The 22,144-nt window shown below is 35.6% G+C and overlaps 1 protein-coding gene across 2 annotated transcripts in view; it reads right to left on the reverse strand.

Annotated features, from left to right (window-relative positions):
- Positions 1 to 1,643: 1,643 nt before the first annotated feature.
- The window catches only part of Wwp1 (WW domain containing E3 ubiquitin protein ligase 1), a 69,338-nt gene continuing 48,837 nt past the window's right edge, over positions 1,644 to 22,144 (reverse strand). For both annotated transcript variants that reach the window (XM_013012506.1, XM_013012505.1), the window contains exons 20-26: positions 20,789 to 20,922; positions 20,524 to 20,664; positions 15,861 to 15,981; positions 12,848 to 12,952; positions 10,074 to 10,170; positions 9,517 to 9,589; positions 1,644 to 4,400 (exon numbers count right to left, since the gene is read on the reverse strand). In XM_013012506.1, coding sequence (XP_012867960.1) covers positions 4,301 to 4,400; positions 9,517 to 9,589; positions 10,074 to 10,170; positions 12,848 to 12,952; positions 15,861 to 15,981; positions 20,524 to 20,664; positions 20,789 to 20,922 — 771 coding nt within the window. In that variant the 3' untranslated portion in view covers positions 1,644 to 4,300. The remainder of the gene's footprint in view (positions 4,401 to 9,516; positions 9,590 to 10,073; positions 10,171 to 12,847; positions 12,953 to 15,860; positions 15,982 to 20,523; positions 20,665 to 20,788; positions 20,923 to 22,144) is intronic.

The raw sequence follows: 22,144 nt of genomic DNA on the forward strand, positions 1-22,144 counted from the left end.
GTCCATAGTGCTAAGTGGGTTGTCATAGCAAACCACTGTCTCCTTAACACTCTACTCATCCTTGACTGACATCCACTGATCTGTTCTCTACAATTTTGTCATTTCAAGAATCATTGTTATGTGACTTTTTGAGGTTGTCTATGCAGCTACTGAAAACTCATCTAAGCTTATTACTAATTTTTGACTAGTATTCCACTGTTTGGATATACTTATTTAACCATCCATTCAAATGTAGTTTTTCTCCATTAAAATTGTTGTGAAATTGCTTGGTATGTCTTCCCAAGATTCTGATCTGGTACTTCCTAAGTGCCTCTTTGTTTTGACTTCTCAGTGACCTGATTTACATTGGTTCTTGGTGTTTCCCTTATAGTTGAGACCCACTCCTGAGAACGAACATTTTGGTTCTGTTTCATTCGTGTATAATTTCCGTCTACCTGACTGTCCTTGTGTGCAATCCTGACCTAATGGTTGAACAGCCTTAATACCTTTGCACATACTTACTGCAAACTTGTAGTATCTTTTTTTTTTTGGTCATCAGGCTTTTAAGCTCAAGGTGGGCTCTCTACCACTTGAGTCACAGCACCACTTCCAGCTTTTTCTGCGTGGTTTATTGGAGGGAGATAAAGAGTCTCACAGAGTTTCCTGCCAGGCCTAGCTTTGAACTGCGATCCTTAGATCTGTCTCCTGAGTAGCTAGGATTACAGGTGTGAGCCATGGATGCCCAGCTCTGTAGTATATTTTGTATGTATCACAGACATAGGCAGTGGTTTCCCTCTCTTATGTTTTTGCCTTTTCTCCACCCCCTCCCCAAGATAGGGTCACATTATATATGGTCCAAGCTAATCTCGAACTCTCAATCCTGCCTCACACTCAGGTGCTGCAACCAACAAGTATGTACCACTGTGATTGTCTCCTTTCTTCCTTTAAGGATGTAAGAAAATAGTTTGTATATACTCTCCTTCCCCCCTCCTCCCACCCCCAGTGTTGAAGGTTGACCCCAGAACCTTGTGCATCCTAGGCAAAAAAAAAAAAAAGCTGTTATTTTTGCATGCTACAGATTGTACTTGTTCTCACGTCTGCCTTTTTCTCCAATTAGGGCTGGGGACTTAACCCATGTCCTCATACATGCTAGCCATGTGTTCTACCACTGAGCTACTACTCCAGCACTCTTGTTCTTCTGGATGGCATAATTTTCCCCACTAAGTTTTTAGTCATTGCTTATAGTGAACTAGATATGGATGCTGTAAACATGACTTTGCAGATCCCTTCTCTCATTCCCAAACTAAACATGGTTAAAACAAAACCCACTAATCTCATGTAATTGAGTTGTGAGAACTGACAGAATACATTTTTATGTAAAAGATTTATAATGAGCATTGTTAAGCTGTTGTTGTTGTTGGTCGTGGGGCTTGAACTCTGGGCCTGGGCACTGTCCCTCAGCTCTTCAGCTCAAGGCGAGCACTCTACCACTTGAGCCACAGCGCCACTTCTATGAGCATTGTTATGTACACTTAAAAATACTGTTAACATCTGACTCATTTGCTAAATTTGGGTCCAGAAATTCATGAGGCATCACAATTCATGAGACATCAAATTTGGACATGGACCAAACTTTGCTATTAAGTACAACAGATTAAGAAAAGTAGTGTTGTTAGAAGAAAAATTTTATTTTCTCATTCACATAATTCAACAAGAGATTATGTTTTGCTTCTGCAATATTCATTAGGACTCAACCTATATTTGACAAATTTACTTAGAAAGTAGTAGGGCAGGAACCATAACTGGCCAGCAGGTTGACCTTGGGCTTTCTATCAGAAGGCCTCTTACCAGCAGTGTAAACAATATCCATATTGTGCTCTAAACAAACATCATCTCACCAAGCTCAGGGTCTTCATAAGGGCCAGGCAGTTGTAAGAGTTTTCTTACTCAAGGAAAATCCTCATTATAGATCTAATTATTACAGATCTGGGGACTTATTAAAATTTCAGATGCAGTTTATCAGGGTCATTTTTAACCTCACATAGAAGCAAGGTTGCCTGGCAATGAGGTGAACACACCATCTTAATCTAGATTTCAGGTGAAGAAGTTCTAGGCATTTAAAGTCATTATGAAAAATGTTCTGTGAATATTTTTACCTTCAACTGTTCAGCAAAAGTACAAATCAAAGCAATGGTAGCTTTACCTGGAGAACAGACTGATCTGATGGATGAAACTGTGTACATTCCCTAGGCTTACAATATTTTTAGTGGGTATGTAAGCAAAATGTAACGTGAACCCGCATGAGAGCCTCCCTGTCCTGCATTTCCTCACGAGCTGTATTTAAGCACAATGAATTTTGTGCTAATATCTGTTGCTTATCTAGCTCAGAGGAGGGATTGGAAGAGAGGAGTGAACTACATTTTTCTTGGGCTTTCTGACTGTCACTATGTAAATGACAGTCTTTCTGTAAGGTTGCTTTTTATGTAATTAGGTATGAAAAGTAGAAAGGTATAGTGAAGTGTGTAGTCTTTAGAAAGCAGAAAGCTGAGGTGGGCTCTGTGTAGCCTCACCTGATAGCCTTATCTGATATACTGCAACTTCATACAAGAGGGGCCTATACCCTGAATGCCTACCTGCGAGGCACTTTTTTTCTTTTTTTGCAAAGGTATTAGTCTAACATATATCCACCAGATGACATACAATGACTTCCGTGATAGGTAAATTCATATAGCAAGGCGCTTTCTGTCTTATGAACAAACTTTAAGCAGTCCTTTGAAGACTATTGAATAACCTGTTAAATGTTAGAAAACAATTTCTTTAAGCTTGAAAATAAGCAGAAAGTTTGTAATTAGGATCTGAGAAAGGATTCTACTCAACTAAATGGATCACTGTCTTTATTTCATCTTTACTATGAATTGTGAATAAAAATGCAGGGCAATCTAAAATGTGTAGAAAAATAAAATTTTGGCAAAACAAAAACTAGTGTTTAGAAATTAAGTTGTATACTGGTATGTTCTGTATGCACGCAGTGCAGTATTTACAGGTAACATTCTAAGAAATCAGTTCTTATTAAAAAAATTTAAGTCAATGAAATTTATAGTATATACTGGAAGCATGATACAAATGAAACTGTAATTTTATATATAATTGGGAAACCCACTGTGCTAAAACCAGCATTATCAGTCACCTCAGATTTTATTTGTATCTTACAGTTTACCAAATACTCTTATCATGAAAAATGTTATTTGGACAAAATTAACTTAATTAGAAAATTGGGAATAGAAGAAATAGATTTTTTATATGCTCATTTAACTGAACAGAATTTTCATAAGTCTGATAACAACTAGGCTATTCAAACAGTAATAGAAAGTCCTTAGTCTGTTTAAATGTTTATGCAACTTTTCAACTCATCTGTTTTTATTCAATCTATCTGTTTTTATAATGCCAAAGCTTGGACACAAACAAAAGTGGCAGAGTCCACATTACCATTTTTATGTTCCTAAATATCAAACTATCAATTTATTACTAGTAGATCTGAAGAACATCACATTGAAAAAAAAAACAAGTACAGAAATGCCTGATTCTTTAAAATTCCATAAATACCTAACATCCCAAAGAAACATGTAAACACATCTCTACATTGCTCAATGAGTTCTTCCCAATCTCTTAACAGTTATTGGATTGAGTACATGAGCTCCATGTAAGTTAAGATTTCATTCATTACTTTAACTGTTATTACTGATAGAGCAAAGAGGGAGTTTTTCAAATATTCATTTAAAACAAATGGACAGGTTCAAGCACCTGTCTTCATAAAAGCCAGCAGCATTTTTAATATAGTCAGGTAAGATTTGGCATAAGCCCTTAATACCTTCCTGAACAGCCATGCAACTAAATACCCTTAGGAATGATTACCTAAGAGAGATGACCATGGGACAATTTGCACTTCTCCCCGGACAACAGAAAAGGTAAAGCAAATCATACCTTTATGAAGGAACAGCTGGCATGTTTAATACTTGGAGCTCTATAAAACTAGAGCCACAATCATATATGTTTATATAGATATATACTTATTTTTAATAAAGTCTTGCTTCAAAATTTAAGGATGATTTTTTTTCCTGGTCAGTCATTTCAAGGGAAAAATAAATAAAGTAGAAAACGATGAACTGTTTTACATATTTCTGTGGAAGAATGGAAAACATTTATACTTTGAGAGGTTCAGAAAATTCACTGTACAGAATGAACAGCTTATATACACTATCTGTGCAATTTTTCTTGGCTGGGTATTTAAATGCAAGAGCTCCTCCAAGACAAGAAGCCACATTCATTCTTGTCCAAATCCCTCTGTCTCTTCTATTGCAAAAAGAAGTTTTTCCTTTAGTTGTTCATAACTCTTATATGGTGGTAGATCCAAGCGATTAAAACTGAACAAAAACAAAAACAAAATGAGGTGTTTTCAATAAAACTGAAGAGATTTATAATACAGTATTTAAATACAGCATTCTTTAAAGCACATTGAAAAGCTGAATGGAGTAGGCTATATATGTAAAATTTACAATTATAATTTTATTATTATATAACACCCACATTTCTAAGATGAACTTATTCAAACATAAGAATACATAAAAATAATGTTTGACAGAATATAATAATATGGGTAGACTGGAATCTTTCCTTTAAGCACCAGTTTTATTATGTCTGTGTCATGAGTCGCCCTAACTTCTTTTGGGCTAAGAGTCCATTTTTCTTTCAGTCATTAGAAAGAGTAACTGAAAACATTTATGTGCAAGATATGGTTCTTCTAGCTGGTGTTTAAGGAGATTAGAAGATGAAAATTTACAGAATTTCTAGAATGCAGACAGTAAATGAAGAAATATTCTTTTTATTGTCAATTCAATAATCTAACCATGTAAGATTATAAATTCTTATAAACTGAATTTTTCAGTCCTGTCAGCATTAATTCCTTTCTGGGATTAAATGATTTAAAAAAAAAAAAAAGAGGCAGACACCACTAGCTCACACCTGTAATCCTGGGTCCTCAGAAGACTGAGATCTGAGGATCACAGTTCTAAGCCAGCCCAGGCAGAAAAATTCACTTAGACTCTTATCTCCAATTATTCTAATTATTCACTTAAAAAAAAAAAACAAAAAATGAAAGTGGAGCTGTGGCTCAAAGTGGTAGTGCTGGCTTGATCAAAAAGAGCTCAAGGACAGCACCCAGGTCTAAGTTCAAGTCCTACAACTGATGACAACAAAATCAAACAACTAAAAATACACTACTTTTCAATTTACAAAAAAAAAAGTACCTAAAACTTCCTAAAATACAGTACCAACCGGCTGTATTAGAATTCCAGTATCCAAGGCATGTTTCCCCCACCCTATTTGTGGCTTCATAAAATAAGTAAGCATAGGCAGAATGTTCCTATGACTTCATTTCCTCAGGTGGAAACTTCCTTGCCAGCTCCCATTTATGAATCGGGAAAGTTGAAAATGAAATCTCTAGAAATAGCAGATTAAAACTGGTATGGTTGAACCATACTGTTTGTATTTTATAGAAGTTAAATATAATAATGGTAGCAATTAGAACATTTACTACCTTTCACTTTATATGCTTCAAAAACAGATGCCTCAGGAAGGGTCTCACAGTGATGGAGATTCGGAAAACAATTTCACTTTCAATACAGTATTATACCAAGACAACTTTTATGCTTTTATACCTAACATTGCCCAAAGAAGCTTGGCTTGCTAAAAGACATAGTAGTTGTACCCTCTCCATTGCTGCTTCTAACTGTGGATGTACAAGATTTTGGCTGATGCTCTTTAGAACTGCCTCTTATCTCCTAATCTTGTTCTAGCATAATTTTCTGTTACCATGCTCTCAGCTCTGTCTGGTCTGAAATATCCTTTTCTGCCTGTCGAAGTCTTATTCTTCAGAGCAAATGCTACAATATCTTCTAAGAGGATCATAAGGAGAATTAATAAGTCACCTATCTATACTTCTTTTTTTTGGTGGTGTAGTTTTGAACTTGAGGCCCTTATGTTTGCTGGTCATATGCACTTGAACCACACCCCCATCCCAACCTAGCTTTTATTTCTTCTTTGACATTCACTTTGTATTATGACTGATTGGTTTTCCCACTAGATATTAAAATCCACATTTGTGCACTTGTTAACACTGTCAGGTATTGAGACAGAGAACAAAAAAGTTGATTTTTTGAAAATACCCAAAATATTAGCCATTGTATATTGTACTGTTTTATAAAAGGATTCTTACTATGTTAACATCAAAGTTTTAAGTTTTCACCCTAGCTTTCAAGTGGATGTGTTTCAAAGGCACAAAATCAAATTTTCTACTTCAGCTTTCTTATTAAAAAACAGAGACAAGACTGGCCTATATATTTCCCAAGTAGTATAAGGAACAATATGCTTTCAGCTCACCAACTGTACATAGCTTCAGAAAAGCTTAAAGCTGCTGCCGTACTAAGTAAAGCACTGCATTAAAGATGATAGCAACAACAATGCTAATTGCTTAGCTTAGTTACTGTTAAAAATTAAATCCCAGCTAGGTGCTGTTGGCTCATATCTGTAATCCTAGCCACTCATGAGGCTAAAATCTGAGGACTGTGGTTTCAAACCAGCCTGGGCAGAAAAGCACCTGAGACACTTTTCTCCAATTAACCAGAAAAAAGCTGGACAAGGAACTTTGGCTTAAGTAGTAAGAGCAACAGTCTTGAGCAAAAGAAGCTCAAGGAAAGCATTTATGCTCTGAATTCAAGCCCCAGGATGGGCAAACACACACACAAAAATCCCAAACCCTGTGCTCCAACTCAGATCTTGCTAATTCCTGATTTTTTAATTTATTTACTTATTTTACTGTTTTCAGTGTGCAGTTTCCTATAATCTGCTGACTGTGGTCTTCCTTTATCCACTGTAAGTTTTGGTGGCTCATAGTCCTCAATTATTTGTCTTCTCTTTTCACTGATCCAGTTCCTCTACTATCTTCAGTTATATACCCCAGGATTATAACTTTAAGCTTCTTGCTACCATAAGGACATTCCTAATTTATGACTACTGTTTACTTCACTGAAAATGCCAGCCTATTAACTCATTACTCTTTCACCATTCTATGCAGTCCTCATCTTTTCTTTATCTATTGACCATCATCATTACTTTTGAGATCACAGTTTATCATTATAATAACTGCAAATAGTTTTAAATCTTGTCTTTGAAACTAATCAAAATTTAAATTCCAAATAAATTCTGGCTTCTTAAAATTTACACATTAACAATTTCTGGGGTAAAAGTTTTGCAATCAAGTAGATTGTCTTTCTATTTGCTCAAGAAAAAAAGCAAAGGGCAAGCACCAAGGCCCAGAGTTCAAGGCCCAAGACTGGCAAAACAAACACAAACTAATGTTGACATAAGCATGAAAAAAATAGCTATTTTCAAAAACTAGTGAAATGCATTTGTTTTGTTCTTTTGCAAATCTTTTTAATATGTGGATTAATAGAAGACATTTTATTCATTTAATATGTTCTGTATTTCTTGAGTTACCATTACATGAAAATCTAGATTAAACATATGAAAAACAGAAATCCTCACATCTTAGCCTCCTGAGGATTACAAAACCACAGACAGATAAGGAGTTAGAAAATGGAAATGAAGCCAGTAGTCGAGGATGAGTGGTTAAGGCAATGGACTAGAAAATGGAAATGAACTCATTAACTTTTCAGATAAGTTGATATTCTTTGATTTAACTACATTAAATTTGACAAGGTTATGCACAGTAAGGATTCTGAATTAACCACAAAATCCAAGCTCTCTTTGGTATGATACTAATTTTGTTGTTAATACCAAAGAGAGCTTGGATTTTGTGGTTAATTCATTGATATCTTTGGTACTGTGAGTGGGTCTTCTATCCACTCAGGCCAGCTTGAGCTGGCTCAAAAATAAACAGAGCTCAAAAAATAAACAGAACAAATGTCACTTCTTTTTCTTTCTTTTTTTTTGGGGGGATCCAGTCGTGGGGCCTGAACTCTGGGCCTGAGTGCTGTCCCTCAGCTCTTCAGCTCAAGGCTAGCCCTCTACCACTTGAGCCACAGCGCCACTTCCGGCTTTTTTCTTACGTGGTGCTGAGGAATCGAACCCAGTGCCTCAGGCATGCAAGGCAAGCGCTCTACCACTGAGCCAACTTCCCAGCCCCTCACTTATTTTTCTTGAAGTGACAAGTTTACTTCATTGCTTATCAAAAAAGAAAGTGAAATACCCAAGTGAACAAGCAGTTTTTCATTCTTTCATGTAAAAGTGTACCATGAAAAAGCAAGTCAATTTAACCTTTTAACTGAAGTAACTGCCCAAGAACTTTCCTTCAAGAAATCATTCTTCAGTGCATGGAAATGTCATAGGCAAACTTCTTATTTCTTCACATAGAATATTAAGACATACCTTCAAGCTTTGAAATTTAATAAACTATAATTTTTAATTGCCTGCCTTATAAAGACAGTCTTCAACAAATACATCTTCTGTCTTTGTCCTTACAAATGTGTACTGTTGTCATTGCCCTGATTTCTATGAAAGCCTCCCTTAAGTTTCAGCCCGTATTGCTTTTGCACCTTAAGTATAAATTTCAAAATAATAGCCAGATAATGATAGTATAAAAATAGTTCTGACTGCCACAAAGAACCACTTATTTCTGAGCCATCACTACTTGTTTGGGTAATAGAATATTTCTGTGACTAATCTTCCTGAATTCACTTTTACATCAATTGCTTCTTTACATTGTTGACAGATGACATTTCTTGGATCTCATTATTTATTATTTAAAACATCAAATTTTCCTTATAATAGAACACCAATTCCTTAAAACAGGCAACAAGGATATATATAATGTAGCCCCTACCTATGTTTCCAAATTCTTTTCCTATGCTCTGATTCACCAAATTCTAATAACATTGATCATCTTTTATTTCCTTGAATAATTATTCTTACTTCAGGGTTTTTGTTTACTTAATATTTCTGCTCAAAGAATGCTTTATCCTCTATTTCTTCCCCCATAGCATGCCATTATTACACTCAAATTAAATATTACCCCTTCTTAGAAATTTCCCTGACCACCTAACAACTTCTAGTTGTTCTCTATCATAGCACTTTATTTCCACTTGTTATTTGTGCCCTAATAGGGAATGCTAAATTCAAACAAGACAAGGATTGCTTTATATATACCTGGTACTATAAATACTTACTGAGTCAATGTAACACCTTCTCAAACATTCTAATTAATAAAAAGTAATTTTAAGGTGTTTATTGTCTGCTATGTTAATTTCTTTTCAAAAGGGGTAAGTTATACTGGATTTTACATGTTTTGTGTTTGTGTTCAAACCAGTACTACGGGGGGGGGGGGGCTTGAACTCAAAATCTGTGCTATCATGGCTTTTTTTTTTTTAACTCAGCTGAAAACCTTAACACTTGAGCCATGCCACCACTCCTGAAGAGCTTACAAAAGACTGCTTTCATCTTCCTATTTAGGATTCTTGAACTTACCATGTATGGCTTCTTGGTAACCAGGTGTCTTTGCCAACTTTTTCAATACAAAACTTTTGAGGCCCATTACTTCCTAAACCAGGAAAATAAAATAATATTTATCTGGTCTTTTAAATTCTTGGTTTTGACAACTCATTACATAGCAGAACATGTTGTACAGTCATATGATGATGCAGAATAAATCAAAGAAGAGGTTCCCAATGTGAGTTGCTTCCACTTGGAGAAGCTTAGTGCTACAGATATTCAGTAAGAATTACATCTATAGAAAGACAGCTATTTCTTCAGAATCATACTGCCTTCCCTAGGAAGCAAAGCCATGGCCATTTAGTCTATATGAGGAAACAGTGATTTTTATCTTACATAAAAGTCCTTGGATATTAACTACCATGTTTATTTCTTATGGCTGGAACCTTACATAGAGCTCCAACAATAATCCTTAAGTTCAAGTCTATCAGATATATCTCCAATAATAATCCTTAAGTTCAAGTCTATCAGGTATATCTCAAGGCTATCAATACAACAAAATCATCAACAAACTGCAGTGGAAATCCAATTACCCATGAGCTCAGCAAATCCTCCTAGAGGTAATCGGCAGGTTCCAGTGACAAACTGCAATAGTCGCATTCTTACTTCATTGTCTGTCTCTTTCACAAACTGTGTAACACAAAAAATGTACTTGAATTTTTTAAATGAATGCTAAATCCTCTTCAAGAATGAAAATAATAGACAGTTAAAGAAATTAAACAATATTTAGCACTGAAGTTTGTTCAAAAGATATGTGATAGAAAATGGGTACAGCATTTATCATTTATTCAGGTTAGACACTATGCAAAGTAAGTATGAATCTTACTCAATTATTCCATTTAACCCTGATGCCTGGATGCTGCTGGAAATAAACGAGAACACTAAAGAAAGGCTTTAACGGTTACATCACTTGTTCATTTCACTAAAAGGGGCAATCAGAGCAGATATTGGGCTATTTGTCCCCTGTTGAGGGCCTTAGCCACACACTGTCATATGCTTCTCATTTGTTTAAACCTTGCAATACTTCTTTTTTTTTAATTTTATTTGTGAAGATACTGCCTTGCAATACTTCTATGTGACAGATATAATTATTAGCTAATGGTCATAGAATTATCTTCTCCATGGAAGAAAAATGCAGGCCTGTAGAGTTTGGTCCTTTTCAAACGCTAAGAAGTGACAGAACTAGCCTTTGAACTCAGGTCTAATTTAACCACTGTTACTTGAGTTACCTATCTCCCTTTTAAGCTACAAAAGCAAATGAACACCTTCCTTTTGCTACTTTCAACAGTTTCTCATACTTATTCCAATAAACATTTTCCAATAAGGACAAATTTCTCTGAAATTACCTGGTTTACTGCCTGGAGTTTTTTGTTTGTTTTTAAGAAAGGACATAAATGGAAAATACATTGAAATACTGATTTCATTTGTTTCAGGTAAATCAAAGCAAAGAACTTAGGGAACAGTTTGAGAGTAGAAATGTATCTTTTTTGTTTGTTTGGTTGGTCGTGGGGCTTGAACTCTGGGCCTGGTCGCTGTCCCTGCGCTCTTTAGCTCAAGGAGCGCTCTACCACTTGTGCCACAGCGCCACTTCTCTTTTCTTTTTTTGTTGGTCATGGGGCTTGAACTCTGGACCTGGGCATTGTCCCTCCACTCTTCAGCTCAAGGCTTAGTGCTCTACCACTTGAACAACAGCTCCACTTCCAGTTTCTGGTTGTTTATTGGAGATAAGAGCATAGCTTTTCCTGCCCAGGCTGGCTTGAACCTTGATCCTCAGATCTCAGCCTCCTGAGTAGCTAGGATTACAGGCATGAGCCACCAGCACTGGGCTTTTAGAACTGTATCTTTAAAACAAAAAATATAGTTGCTGAGCATAAGAAAAAAAATATCCTAATCTTGACCAAAAATGTTTCATAGAATTATGATAAAGCATATATCCTAACAGAATAAGAGAAGCAGCTTTGTTACCAGGTCTAATCTAAACCTCATCATTTTCCCTAACACAAAGTCAATTCAGAAAATATAAATGCTCTATTTAGATTTATGCAATCTAAGATCCTTTACTATGTAGGTACCAATGTCTAGACAAAGGAAACATGAAGAAGAAAACATGAAATTCAATGAAGCTAATAAAACAGGCTAAAAAAGGAACATTACAAACATCTGTGCAGATTATAGATAATACAATCCAAGTATTTTAGACTTGGAAATAGATTGATTCCTATCTATCTATCTATCTATCTATCTATCTATCTCTCTATAAATAATAGAGAAGAGAGAATTTAAAGGTAGTACAAGGGTATGCAGTGTGAAAAGCAGCTTTCTTAGATTGGCCTCTAATTACTAAACTTCCTTTTATTACAGTTACCAGGGATTTCTTTTTTTTGATATATTCATATACTGGCATCTACTTTTATTATCTAGAATATAAATTTCATTAGTTTATTTAGTTAGTTTTTTCCTGATTGACATTTAGGTTGTTCCAAGCCTGTTAGCATACAGTGATATTGTACTAAATATTTTGGTATATGTCATTCTGCACATTTTGAAGTATATTTTAAAATATTTTTAGAAATATTTTTTAAAATATTAAGCAATAGAATTTTGAAACATATTAAAAATATACTCATAACACCTATCCTTATGAAAAGATACAATGTTAAGACAAAACCTAAATGTAACAACAGATAAACAGAAGCCAGAAATTAATTAAGTTGCTCTAATGAGTTTCAAGTAGTTAGTACTTATGTAGAGAATATGCTGGGACTAGAGATTTTAAATTCTCAAAAACATAAGAAATCTACTAAAATGTGCTTCAAAAATAGTCTGGTACACTTGGATGTCCAGAGACCCACCTTATAGATAAAACACAAACAAAAATAAAGTTATTTTTGGACATTATCTTCTTTTGGATGTTATCCCATTTCCTTACAATATTATCACCCCAGAAGAATGAGTAAATATGTGTTGATTTTCTCATAAAAAACACAGTCCTGACTGGGCATAGTAGAGATCATCCATTATCCCAGCATTTGGGAAGGTTGGGCAGAAAAATGATGTAGTTGGTTAACCTGGGCTTGCTTTCCAATGAGACTCTATCTAAACCTGTCTTCCTCTCCCTATAATAATACATTCATATTTTCTAATTTATTTCTAGAAATAGTTAGAATGTATAGAATTCAGTTGGTACCAAGAAATGCTGTGTTTAAAACTTTTGTCATTAAATTATAACTTAAAGATGCTTTTAAACCATTATTTCATTAGAAAATATTTTCTTTGAATTCTTGGTTTTAAAAGATAAAGCAAATACCTGCCAAAACCAAATAATTTGCTTGCTGTTTCTTGTATAATGTCGATAAACTGTATTTCTCTGCCAATCTGTTAAGTCAACCTCCTGCATGCCACACAACATAACCTGAAAGACAAGCACAGTATAGGTGACAACGAAGATTTAGTGAAGGGCTTACAGTGAAACTTTCGGATATATGCACATGGCACAATCGTAAAGAGCGTGGGAAGAATGACAATAAGCAAATCCAAATTCTGACAGCACAGCATAAAGAATTGTTTGGGTTGTTCTTTAACCCATGTTGACTGAACTGAAACTAGCTGTAAGGGAAAGCATATCTACAGACATCCCAAACTAGGGATCCAAATTATTATCCAACATAAATATCTTCTCTATTTCAAATCTATGCTCTCTGATATATTTAAAAACTTAAAAAATAAGCTCATTATTCATTTATCTAGCTTAACTGGAAATATTCCACATATGTGGAATTTTCAAACAGCCTCAGGTTATTATATATGGAATAAAAATGTGCAACAACTTCAAGAATATTTCCATTGTGTCTCCTTTTTGCTAGCAAACCATCTATAGCACCATGTGATCAAGAAGTTCACCATGCCTTTTTTAGGGTATCATATGCATATATACATGTTTCTGTCATGTACCATATCACACACACATTCTAGTCCCCTTCAGTGCCCATAACCACTCACACATATTTCTGAAGTCCACCCATGTTGTGGGTACATATCACTGATTAGTATTCCATTATATGACTATATAAACATTCACTTGTTGATGGACAGTTGAGTCACTTTCATCTTTGGGATGTAATAAGTCACAATGCAATAAACATTGAAATACAAGTATTTGTGCAAATATATATTTCATTTCACTTTATTAAATACCTAATAATGATCTGTGAGAACATAGGTCGACATACATTTAACAATATAGGAAACTATCAGCATTAGGTAGTGATATTCCAAGTATTTTAGAGTTGGAAATGGATTGAGTCCTATCTATCTATGATAGATAAAACTACCAGCCAATGTGGTATTTCATTTACTTTTCATTCCATTTCCCAGTAACTCCTGAGCATCTGTCAGTGTGTTCCCTTGCCATCTGTGTGTGCGTATGCTAATGTTTACACTTGTTTTGAGATGGGTCTCCCTAGGTTCCCTATGCCAGCTCAAACACCCGAGGCTCACATCCTCCTCCTCGGTCTCAGTTTCCTTCACAGGCAGGACTTACGGTATGTAGAACTGTCTAAAATTTATATCTTGTCTTGTGAAGTGAATTTTCACCCATTACATGGAGTTATGAGTTTAAATAATATATTCTAAATATGATTCCTTTGTCTCACAATTTATAGGATGCCTTTCATTTTCATAGTGTCTTTTGAAGATAAGTTTTTAGATTTGGTAAGGTCAAAATTCATCTGTAATTTTCTTTTACAAAAGTTTCTCCATGCTTTGTACTTATAATTTAAAATGAATCTTTGTTTATGGACTGAGGGAAGTGTCAATGTTAATTTTCTCCCATATTGATATCCAGTTGATCCAACATTATTTATTGAAAAGGTTTATGCATTTTCTCATTGAAATACTTGCACTTTTGTTGAACATAAATCGACAATAAATGTGTGGGTGTATTTCTGTATTTTTTAGATGACATTGAGCAGTCTGTTCATCCTTTCACAAATACCACTATCTACTTTTTTTGGTTGTTGGTGGTGCTAGTGGTCATGAGCTTGCACTCAGGATCTGGGTGCTATCTCTGAGCTCTTTTGCTCAAGGCTAGTGCTCTACCAATTTGAGCCACCAGCACCTGGCTTCCACACAATCTTAGTTACTTTGGTTTTATAGATAAGTCTTAAAAACCAGTCTATAAATTCTACAAGAGTATCCTTTTTCAAATATTTTGGCTATTCTATAGCCTCTATACTTTATTGTCATTTTAGAAATCAGTCTATAATGTTAAAATCAACCTATAATTTTTTACAAAAATAATTCTGTTTGGAATTTGAAAATAAGACAGATATATCATTCCATTTATAAGGCCTTCTTTTCTGAACAATATTTTTAGTATAGAGGTCTTGTGTATATTTGGTTAAAATTTTTTCTCATTTAAAATATATAATGGGAATATTATTCTGACACATGGTAGAGAATGGACAACATTTCATGCTGAGTGACATCAATAATCATAGAAAGACAAATACTGCAAGATTTCATTTAAAGTATAGATCTTTAGAATAGTGGCCAGGCCTGAGGGGGTATATACGTATAAGGGTTTTACTTTTACAATATGAAGGAATCCTGGAGATGATATAATTATACTTAGTATTACTAAAAATTATACTTATCATTACTAAGATGATAAATTTTATCTGTATTCTATCACATATATACAAACAAAAAGAATTTCTGATCTACTTCTAAAAAACCAACATACAGTTAAGAGCACTAAGAATTCATTACTTAAAATTCTAATCTTTGAATAGTACTGAACTAAAATTTCAGAAATGTCCTCAAGTTATTAATAATATTGAAATCATTCCTTATAACTGTTAGTAGGTGACATTGATTGATGATTTTGTACTCATGATACATTGTATTTTAGAGAATATAATCAAGACACTTAACAAATGCTAGAATTAATGCCACCTAAAGATTTAGACAATATTTGAAGATTGTGTTATACATTTTTAAAATATGTGGAAATTGTTCTATAAAAGCTCCAAAACAAGCCAGCCATGTTGGCCTGGCCTATGTTCCCAGCATACAAAGGTAGTGGCAGGAAGACTATGAGCTGGGCGTTAGCTTGGTTTACACAGAGAAACCCTGTGTTGGGAAAGGAAAGGAAGGGGAGGGATGGAGGAAGGAAGGACAAAGGGGAAGGGAGGGCAGGGAAGGGGAGGGGGGGGAAGAGGAGAAGGGAGGAGAGGGGAGGGGAGGGGAATAGGAGGCACCAAAACAGCTTCTTGCACCATTAACATGTTTTCTACAAGAGCATAATAAAAGAGTCTAACCTCCAATTCTTTTTCATCGAAGTATTGTAGCCACTGAAGGGGAACAACTTCATTAAAACCATCAAGGAAAGCTTTGGTCTGTTCTTGTACTCCTCGAGAAAAACGCCATTCTGTCATTAAACTGAAAACAAAGATGGTATTTGAAAACAGGTCATCTGTATGTGAAGTTAAAGGATTAAAAGCATCAAGAATTTCTTAAATGCCTTCTCTTGTTCTCAATATACCACACATACATATACAGCATACCTGTATACATGCATTCATGTATATACATATGTAAATAGGTACAACACACATATGTATTATGCATGCATGCATATATGTATATATAGAAATAGTATGATTTTATGTGAAATCAGTTCTAAGTATCAACAGCTGTTAAAAGGGATTGCTGTTAGTTTACAATAGTTTCTTATCAGTACACTAGCAAAATTTCAGCACTATGAACACATCTCCAAACATTGTGTGCTGGCATAGGAGAATGGCTGGTCATTTGTGCCTTTGCCAAGAACTTGAAAAATGGCTCAGGGATTATCTTGATAACCTGCAATGATAATCTGCCGTTGGTCCATTATTTTTTATAGTTTCATAGTTTGGAAGGATTAAAACTAGAAAACAGGTTCTTTACATGCTTTTTGGTTGAAAAACAGATTTCATAACAAAAAGAAAATATCAACTATGATAAAAATTGAATATTCTGAAAATATTTAAAATAGCCATAGTATAGGGAAGTAGGACAAAAAAGAAGGAAGAAAAATCTGTCAGTGATCTATCAGTATAAGGACCTTTGAAAAGATGGGTCTGGCTATATGAACTTCTGGATAAACAGCACAAACTGCCTAAAAAGGAAGATTAATATGAGCAAATATCAGAAAACAATCTATTCATGCTAGTCTAATTCTATCTTTTCATTTTGGGTCCTAAGGGAAGTTGATTTTCATCAGTTAATAATCCTTTGCCTCAGCTGCTTGCCAGTGACTCACACATGTAATCCTAACTACTCAGGAAGCTGAGATCTGAGGATCACAGTTCAAAGCCAGCCTAAGTCTGTGAGACTCTTATTCCAGTTAAAACCACCAGAAAACTGAAGTGGAGCTGTGGCTTAAAGTGGTAAAGTGCTAGTCTGGCGGGGAGGAGTGTGTGAGGGGGGAGAGAAGCAGCTCAGAGACAGTGCCCAGGCCATGAGTTCAAGCTCCGCAACTGACCAAAAAGCAAAAACAAAATCCAAATGTGTTTGTTCCTTCAACCAAGGAAGTCTTTTAAACTATTCTCTTTCCTCTCTTTATTACTGTACTTCTAAGAGGGAACAGATTCTTTATATCAACTTTCTCACTTCCTACCCATCCCAAATTTAATAAATAAACCATGGCAGTTTGGATTCCAATATTTTTTCTAAGATCCCAAAATGCTGTTAACCCAAATGTTACAAAAGACCTAATTGTCAAATATTCTGAGCAATCATTCTATCTAGATCTCCTATAACAAACATTAATGTTCCCAACTTTTGTATGCAGTACCTTCCAGGAGTGTTCATTCCAATTCTGAACTTTGGTAACTTCAAATTAATCAATGTGGACACTGTGCCACTCTATTTCGATTACATCCTCAGAAAACCATTATCATGGGGCTGGGAAGGTGGCTCAGTGGTAGAGTGCTTGCCTTGCATGCCTGAGGCCCTGGGTTCGATTCCTCAGCACCACATAAGCAAAAAGAAAAAAGCCGGAAGTGGGCTGTGGCTCAAGTGATAGAGCGCTAGCCTTGAGCTGAAGAGCTGAGGGACAGCGCCCAGGCCCAGAGTTCGGCCCCACGACCGGACCCAAAAAAAACCATTATCATTTTTTTGTTTTTTGGTTGGTCATGGGACTTGAACTCTGGGCCTGGGCGCTGTCCCTCAGCTATTCAGCTCAAGGCTACCGGTTCTACCACTTGAGCCACAGAGCCACTTCCGGTTTTCTGGTGGTTAATTGGAGATCAGATCTCATGGACTTTCTTGCCCCAGCTGGCTTTGAACCGCAATCCTCCGATCTCAGCCTCCTGAGTAGCTAGCATTATAGGCGTGAGCCGCCAGCGCCTGGCCATTCTGTCATTTTTTAAAGTTCTATAGCTGGTTGTATTTCAAGTCTCATTACTAGATTACTAAAACGACCTCTAGTATTCTGATCTCTAACTACCACCTTTGTTAACTGTCTCCCAGTTTATCCTCAACATGCCCTGTCATTCTCCAAATAATTCTGGTGGTGCTATCTCAGTTTATGATTATTATTCAGAATAAAAATTGAGATGTTTTAGAATGACAATTTTCTTACAGTAAATTAAAATCTGGTATAATTCTAAGCTCCCGTCTAGGCACTATTTCTCACCCTCTTTTTTGTCAATTGTGGGGCTTGAACTCAGGGCCTAGGTGTTGTCCCTGGGCCTCTTTGCCTCTCTGTGCTCAAAGCTAGCGCTCTACCACTTGAGTCACAACCACTTGCTGTTTCTGAATAGTTAATTGGAGATATGAGTCTCACAGGAACTTTCCTGCCCAGGCTGGCTTTGAACCATCATCCTCAGATCTCAACCTCTTAAGTAGCTATTATTACAGACGTGAGCCCAGCTCTCACTCTCTTACATTCCTAAACACTGAAGTTGTAGATTCACAAATTAAACTAATCCCCTTTATTTCCTATGTTCTTGTTATTTTCCACCTCCCCAGAAAATCTTCATCATTCTCACAGATGTTGTGTTTTTGTGTGTGTGCTGGTCTTGGATGCTTGAACTCAGGCCCTGGACACTGTCCCTAACATGTGCTCCAGGTTAGTGCTCTACCACTTAAGCCACAGCTCTACTTCTGGGTAGTTAACTAAAGACAAGTTTCAAACTTTCCTGTCCCAGCTGGCTTTAAAGGGCAATTCTCAGATCGTAGCCTCCTGAGAGGCTAAGATTATAGGGGTTGAGGGCTGGGAAGGAGGCTCAGTGGTAGAGCACTTTTGCCTTGCATGCCTGAGGCCCTGGGTTCGATTCCTCAGCACCATATAAGCAAAAAGAAAAAAAACCGGAAGTGGCGCTGTGGCTCAAGTGGTAGAGCGCTAGCCTTGAGCTGAAGAGCTGAGGTACAGCGCCCAGGCCCAGAGTTCAGGTCCCACGATTGCACCCCCTCCCCCCCCCAAAAAAAAGATTATAGTGGTGAGCTACTACAGCCTCACTTTCTCACAGGTGTTTTAAATCCTATGAAGAGATTTCCTGCCTTCACTCAGCAGAACTGATAGTTCCTTTCTCACACTGCATGCTGACAATACTTCATATTTCTACCATTCATTTACTCCTATTTTTTGAGGAACTATTTTGTTCATTAAAGGTATCAGCTAAGAGAAGGGTAATATCACAGTTTTTAAAAGTTTAAAAAAAAGTTTAAAAAAATAAAATTTATGCCTGCTTTACTTGGGATTGAGACAGAATCCTCCAAGAACTGTATTCAGGATTAGATTATCAACTCTTTATAGTAGGTACTATACAGATAAAATTTTAAGGTATAATTAATGCAAAACAGAAAAAGTTCAAAGTACAGCTACATAAATGTGATAAATCTGATGTGATAAACCTTTTCTTATTTTTCTTAAAGGCATGTCGTTCTTATTTATTTGTTACTACTAAGACTTTGTAAAAGGCTTAGGTTTACACTATATACTCTCTTCATGAATGTATGTTCTTCAAAATATAAATATATTGTAATTTCCAGTACTCATGCACAACAAAGCAAACCAAAAATACCTCAGAATATACAAAGATGTAGAAAGAAAAAATCAGTGATTGGTAATTTCTTTTTAGCAAAAAAGCAGGGAACAAGAGGCCTCAAATGCTAAGAAGTATACATTTAATTTAATTAAGACAAGAAGAAAGGATTACTATAACCTTCCAAGAAAGTGACAACATAAATGTCTCGTAAGTATTTTTAACCCAATAACCTCATTTCTGGAGATCTATTCCAGATACATATGGATTCATGCTTACGGAGGTTTTCTGCTGTCTTGCTCGTACTGATCCAAACTGGGCACTATCTGAATGACTCCTAGTATCAGAAATGACTGAACAGTATTGAAGTCAATATACTGTAATTTATGTAGGTATTAGAAAATGAGGGGTATCTATTTACTGACCTGAAAGATAGAAAAGACTAGCTAGAGTAACATTAATGATATGATCCTATTTTAAAAATAAAAACAAAAAATACAAGAACCTGACAGGAAGAAACAAAAATGAAAGCCAGAGTCCAGTGAAGATGAGAGTGAGAATGGTAGTAATACAAATAGAAAGGGGTCAGAAGAGACTATAGGTAGAAAAAATCAGAACTTTCAAGTGAGCAAACTATAGCACAGAGGCCCATCTGGACCCCCATCTTAAAAAACAAAAACCAATGCGTTGCTCCAAACTACCAGAGTAAGGCTCTGCTTTCATCTAAACAAGAAGGTCTGCACAGCCCCTTTACAATATCAATATTCAATGATTCTTTACCTGGTCACAGCAGAATGTTTGCAGCAAATGGCAGTGAGAAAGTGAAAGCTGTTATGTACTTTCTTATTTCAAGAACACTGGTATTTTCCCAAGTTTATTTGCAATAATAAAATTAGGAGTACAGATTGAGGATTAAGTTTTAACGTGTAAAAAAGCTAGTCTATTAGCTTACCCAATATATTCATCTTTGTTTTCCTCAGTCACCAGAATATTGGAACCTCCCAACTTCAGGTCATGTGAAGTGACTTTTCCTAAAATCTCCATGTCAACAGAAAAGTACATTTCTAAGCCACATTCTTCTATGTTGTTATCCCTAGATAAAATAAATAATACATATATCCATACATAAAGAGATATACGATACATACATTCTAATTGACAAAATGAATAAATGGATTTTAAGAAAATGCATTACTGAAAAAAATAAATCTTCAAACCTTATCCAGATAAGAGAGTTATAAAATTCAGTATCAATAGACTCCAGATCCTTAATAGTAAGTTTTTTACTTAGCATACGCTTGTAGAATGGTAAAGAAAAACCAGTATCAATAAACTTCCCATGAAATAGTGCCTGCAAAGAAAAGCAAAAAAAGTTACATACATTTGTTTTTAAATAACAAAAATTACAAAGTAATAATTTCTTATAGTACAGTAATAACAAATCATGAAGCTGTCTCAGACAGAAAAACAGGAAGTAAATGGTAGAAATCATAACAAATATATTAAGTATTAGGATGATAAAAGACTTAGAAAAAGTAGGAGAAGCAGGTAGTAAAATATTCTTATGTTTTGCGAATTAACCTAATTGGATTCAGAAATGAAAAAGAGCTCTGTTCAGATAGAAAGAACCCTCTCTTATTCCTTTGTTATTTTCAGGAACACTGAGCCTCTATTAATAGTAATCATGGTCAAGAAAAGAAACCACCACAGTCTCTCAGAAATTTTTGACCCTGGGGGATTTTAAAAAACCTACAGACACTAGTACTTCATTACTGTCTCTCTACGCCCTCATGAAATGAGTCTTCCCTACCTCAATTTAGATTCCATCATCGATCATTAAAATCACTCCCTTAGATACCCGTTTAAACCTTTCCCTATAGCAAGCTAATTTGTTTATCACCTATAACCTAAATGCTAAAGCTTAGTTTTGCCAGATAATATTTCCCCACTCTTATGACTATTTCCTTCCTATCACTTTTTGCTTAATAATTCTCTCCAGTTTTCATTCCTGAGTTGATCTCACTTCATATTTCACTGAGGAAACAACAACTGGGAGAGAACTTCTGTAATGTTTCCAACAACTCTCACTAAATCACCTACATTTATGAAATTTATTATAAAAAACTTTGAATTATCTTCTATGTACAACAAATGAATCATTTACTCTTTCACATAGATCATTACTCCCACATTCCTTGTTTTACTGGCCTCATTTATTCTCTTACTTGTTCATCACTATCAGCAAATACAAATTGAGTGTGTGTGCGTGTGCGTGTGTGCATGCACTGGTCTTGGGGCTTGAACTTAAGAGTCTAGGTGCTATCTCTAAGCTTCTGTGCTCAAGGCTAGCGCTCTAACCACTTGAACCACAGCTTTACCTCCAACTTTTTTTGTGGGGTAATGGTCCCCTATGCTTGGGAGTGTGCTGCTGCAGCTGCTTCTCTTCTTCCTCTTCCTCTTCTCCTCCTCTTCCTCCTCCTCCTCCTCTACCTTCTTCTATTACAATAGGGCTATTTTCTATTATAAGTTAGCTTGACGGCCTTTATGATGTGGTTTTGTTTTGGAGTTTTTTT

Source organism: Dipodomys ordii, unplaced genomic scaffold, assembly GCF_000151885.1.
Source record: "Dipodomys ordii isolate 6190 unplaced genomic scaffold, Dord_2.0 Scaffold17, whole genome shotgun sequence".
NCBI classification, from domain to species: Eukaryota; Metazoa; Chordata; class Mammalia; order Rodentia; family Heteromyidae; genus Dipodomys; species Dipodomys ordii.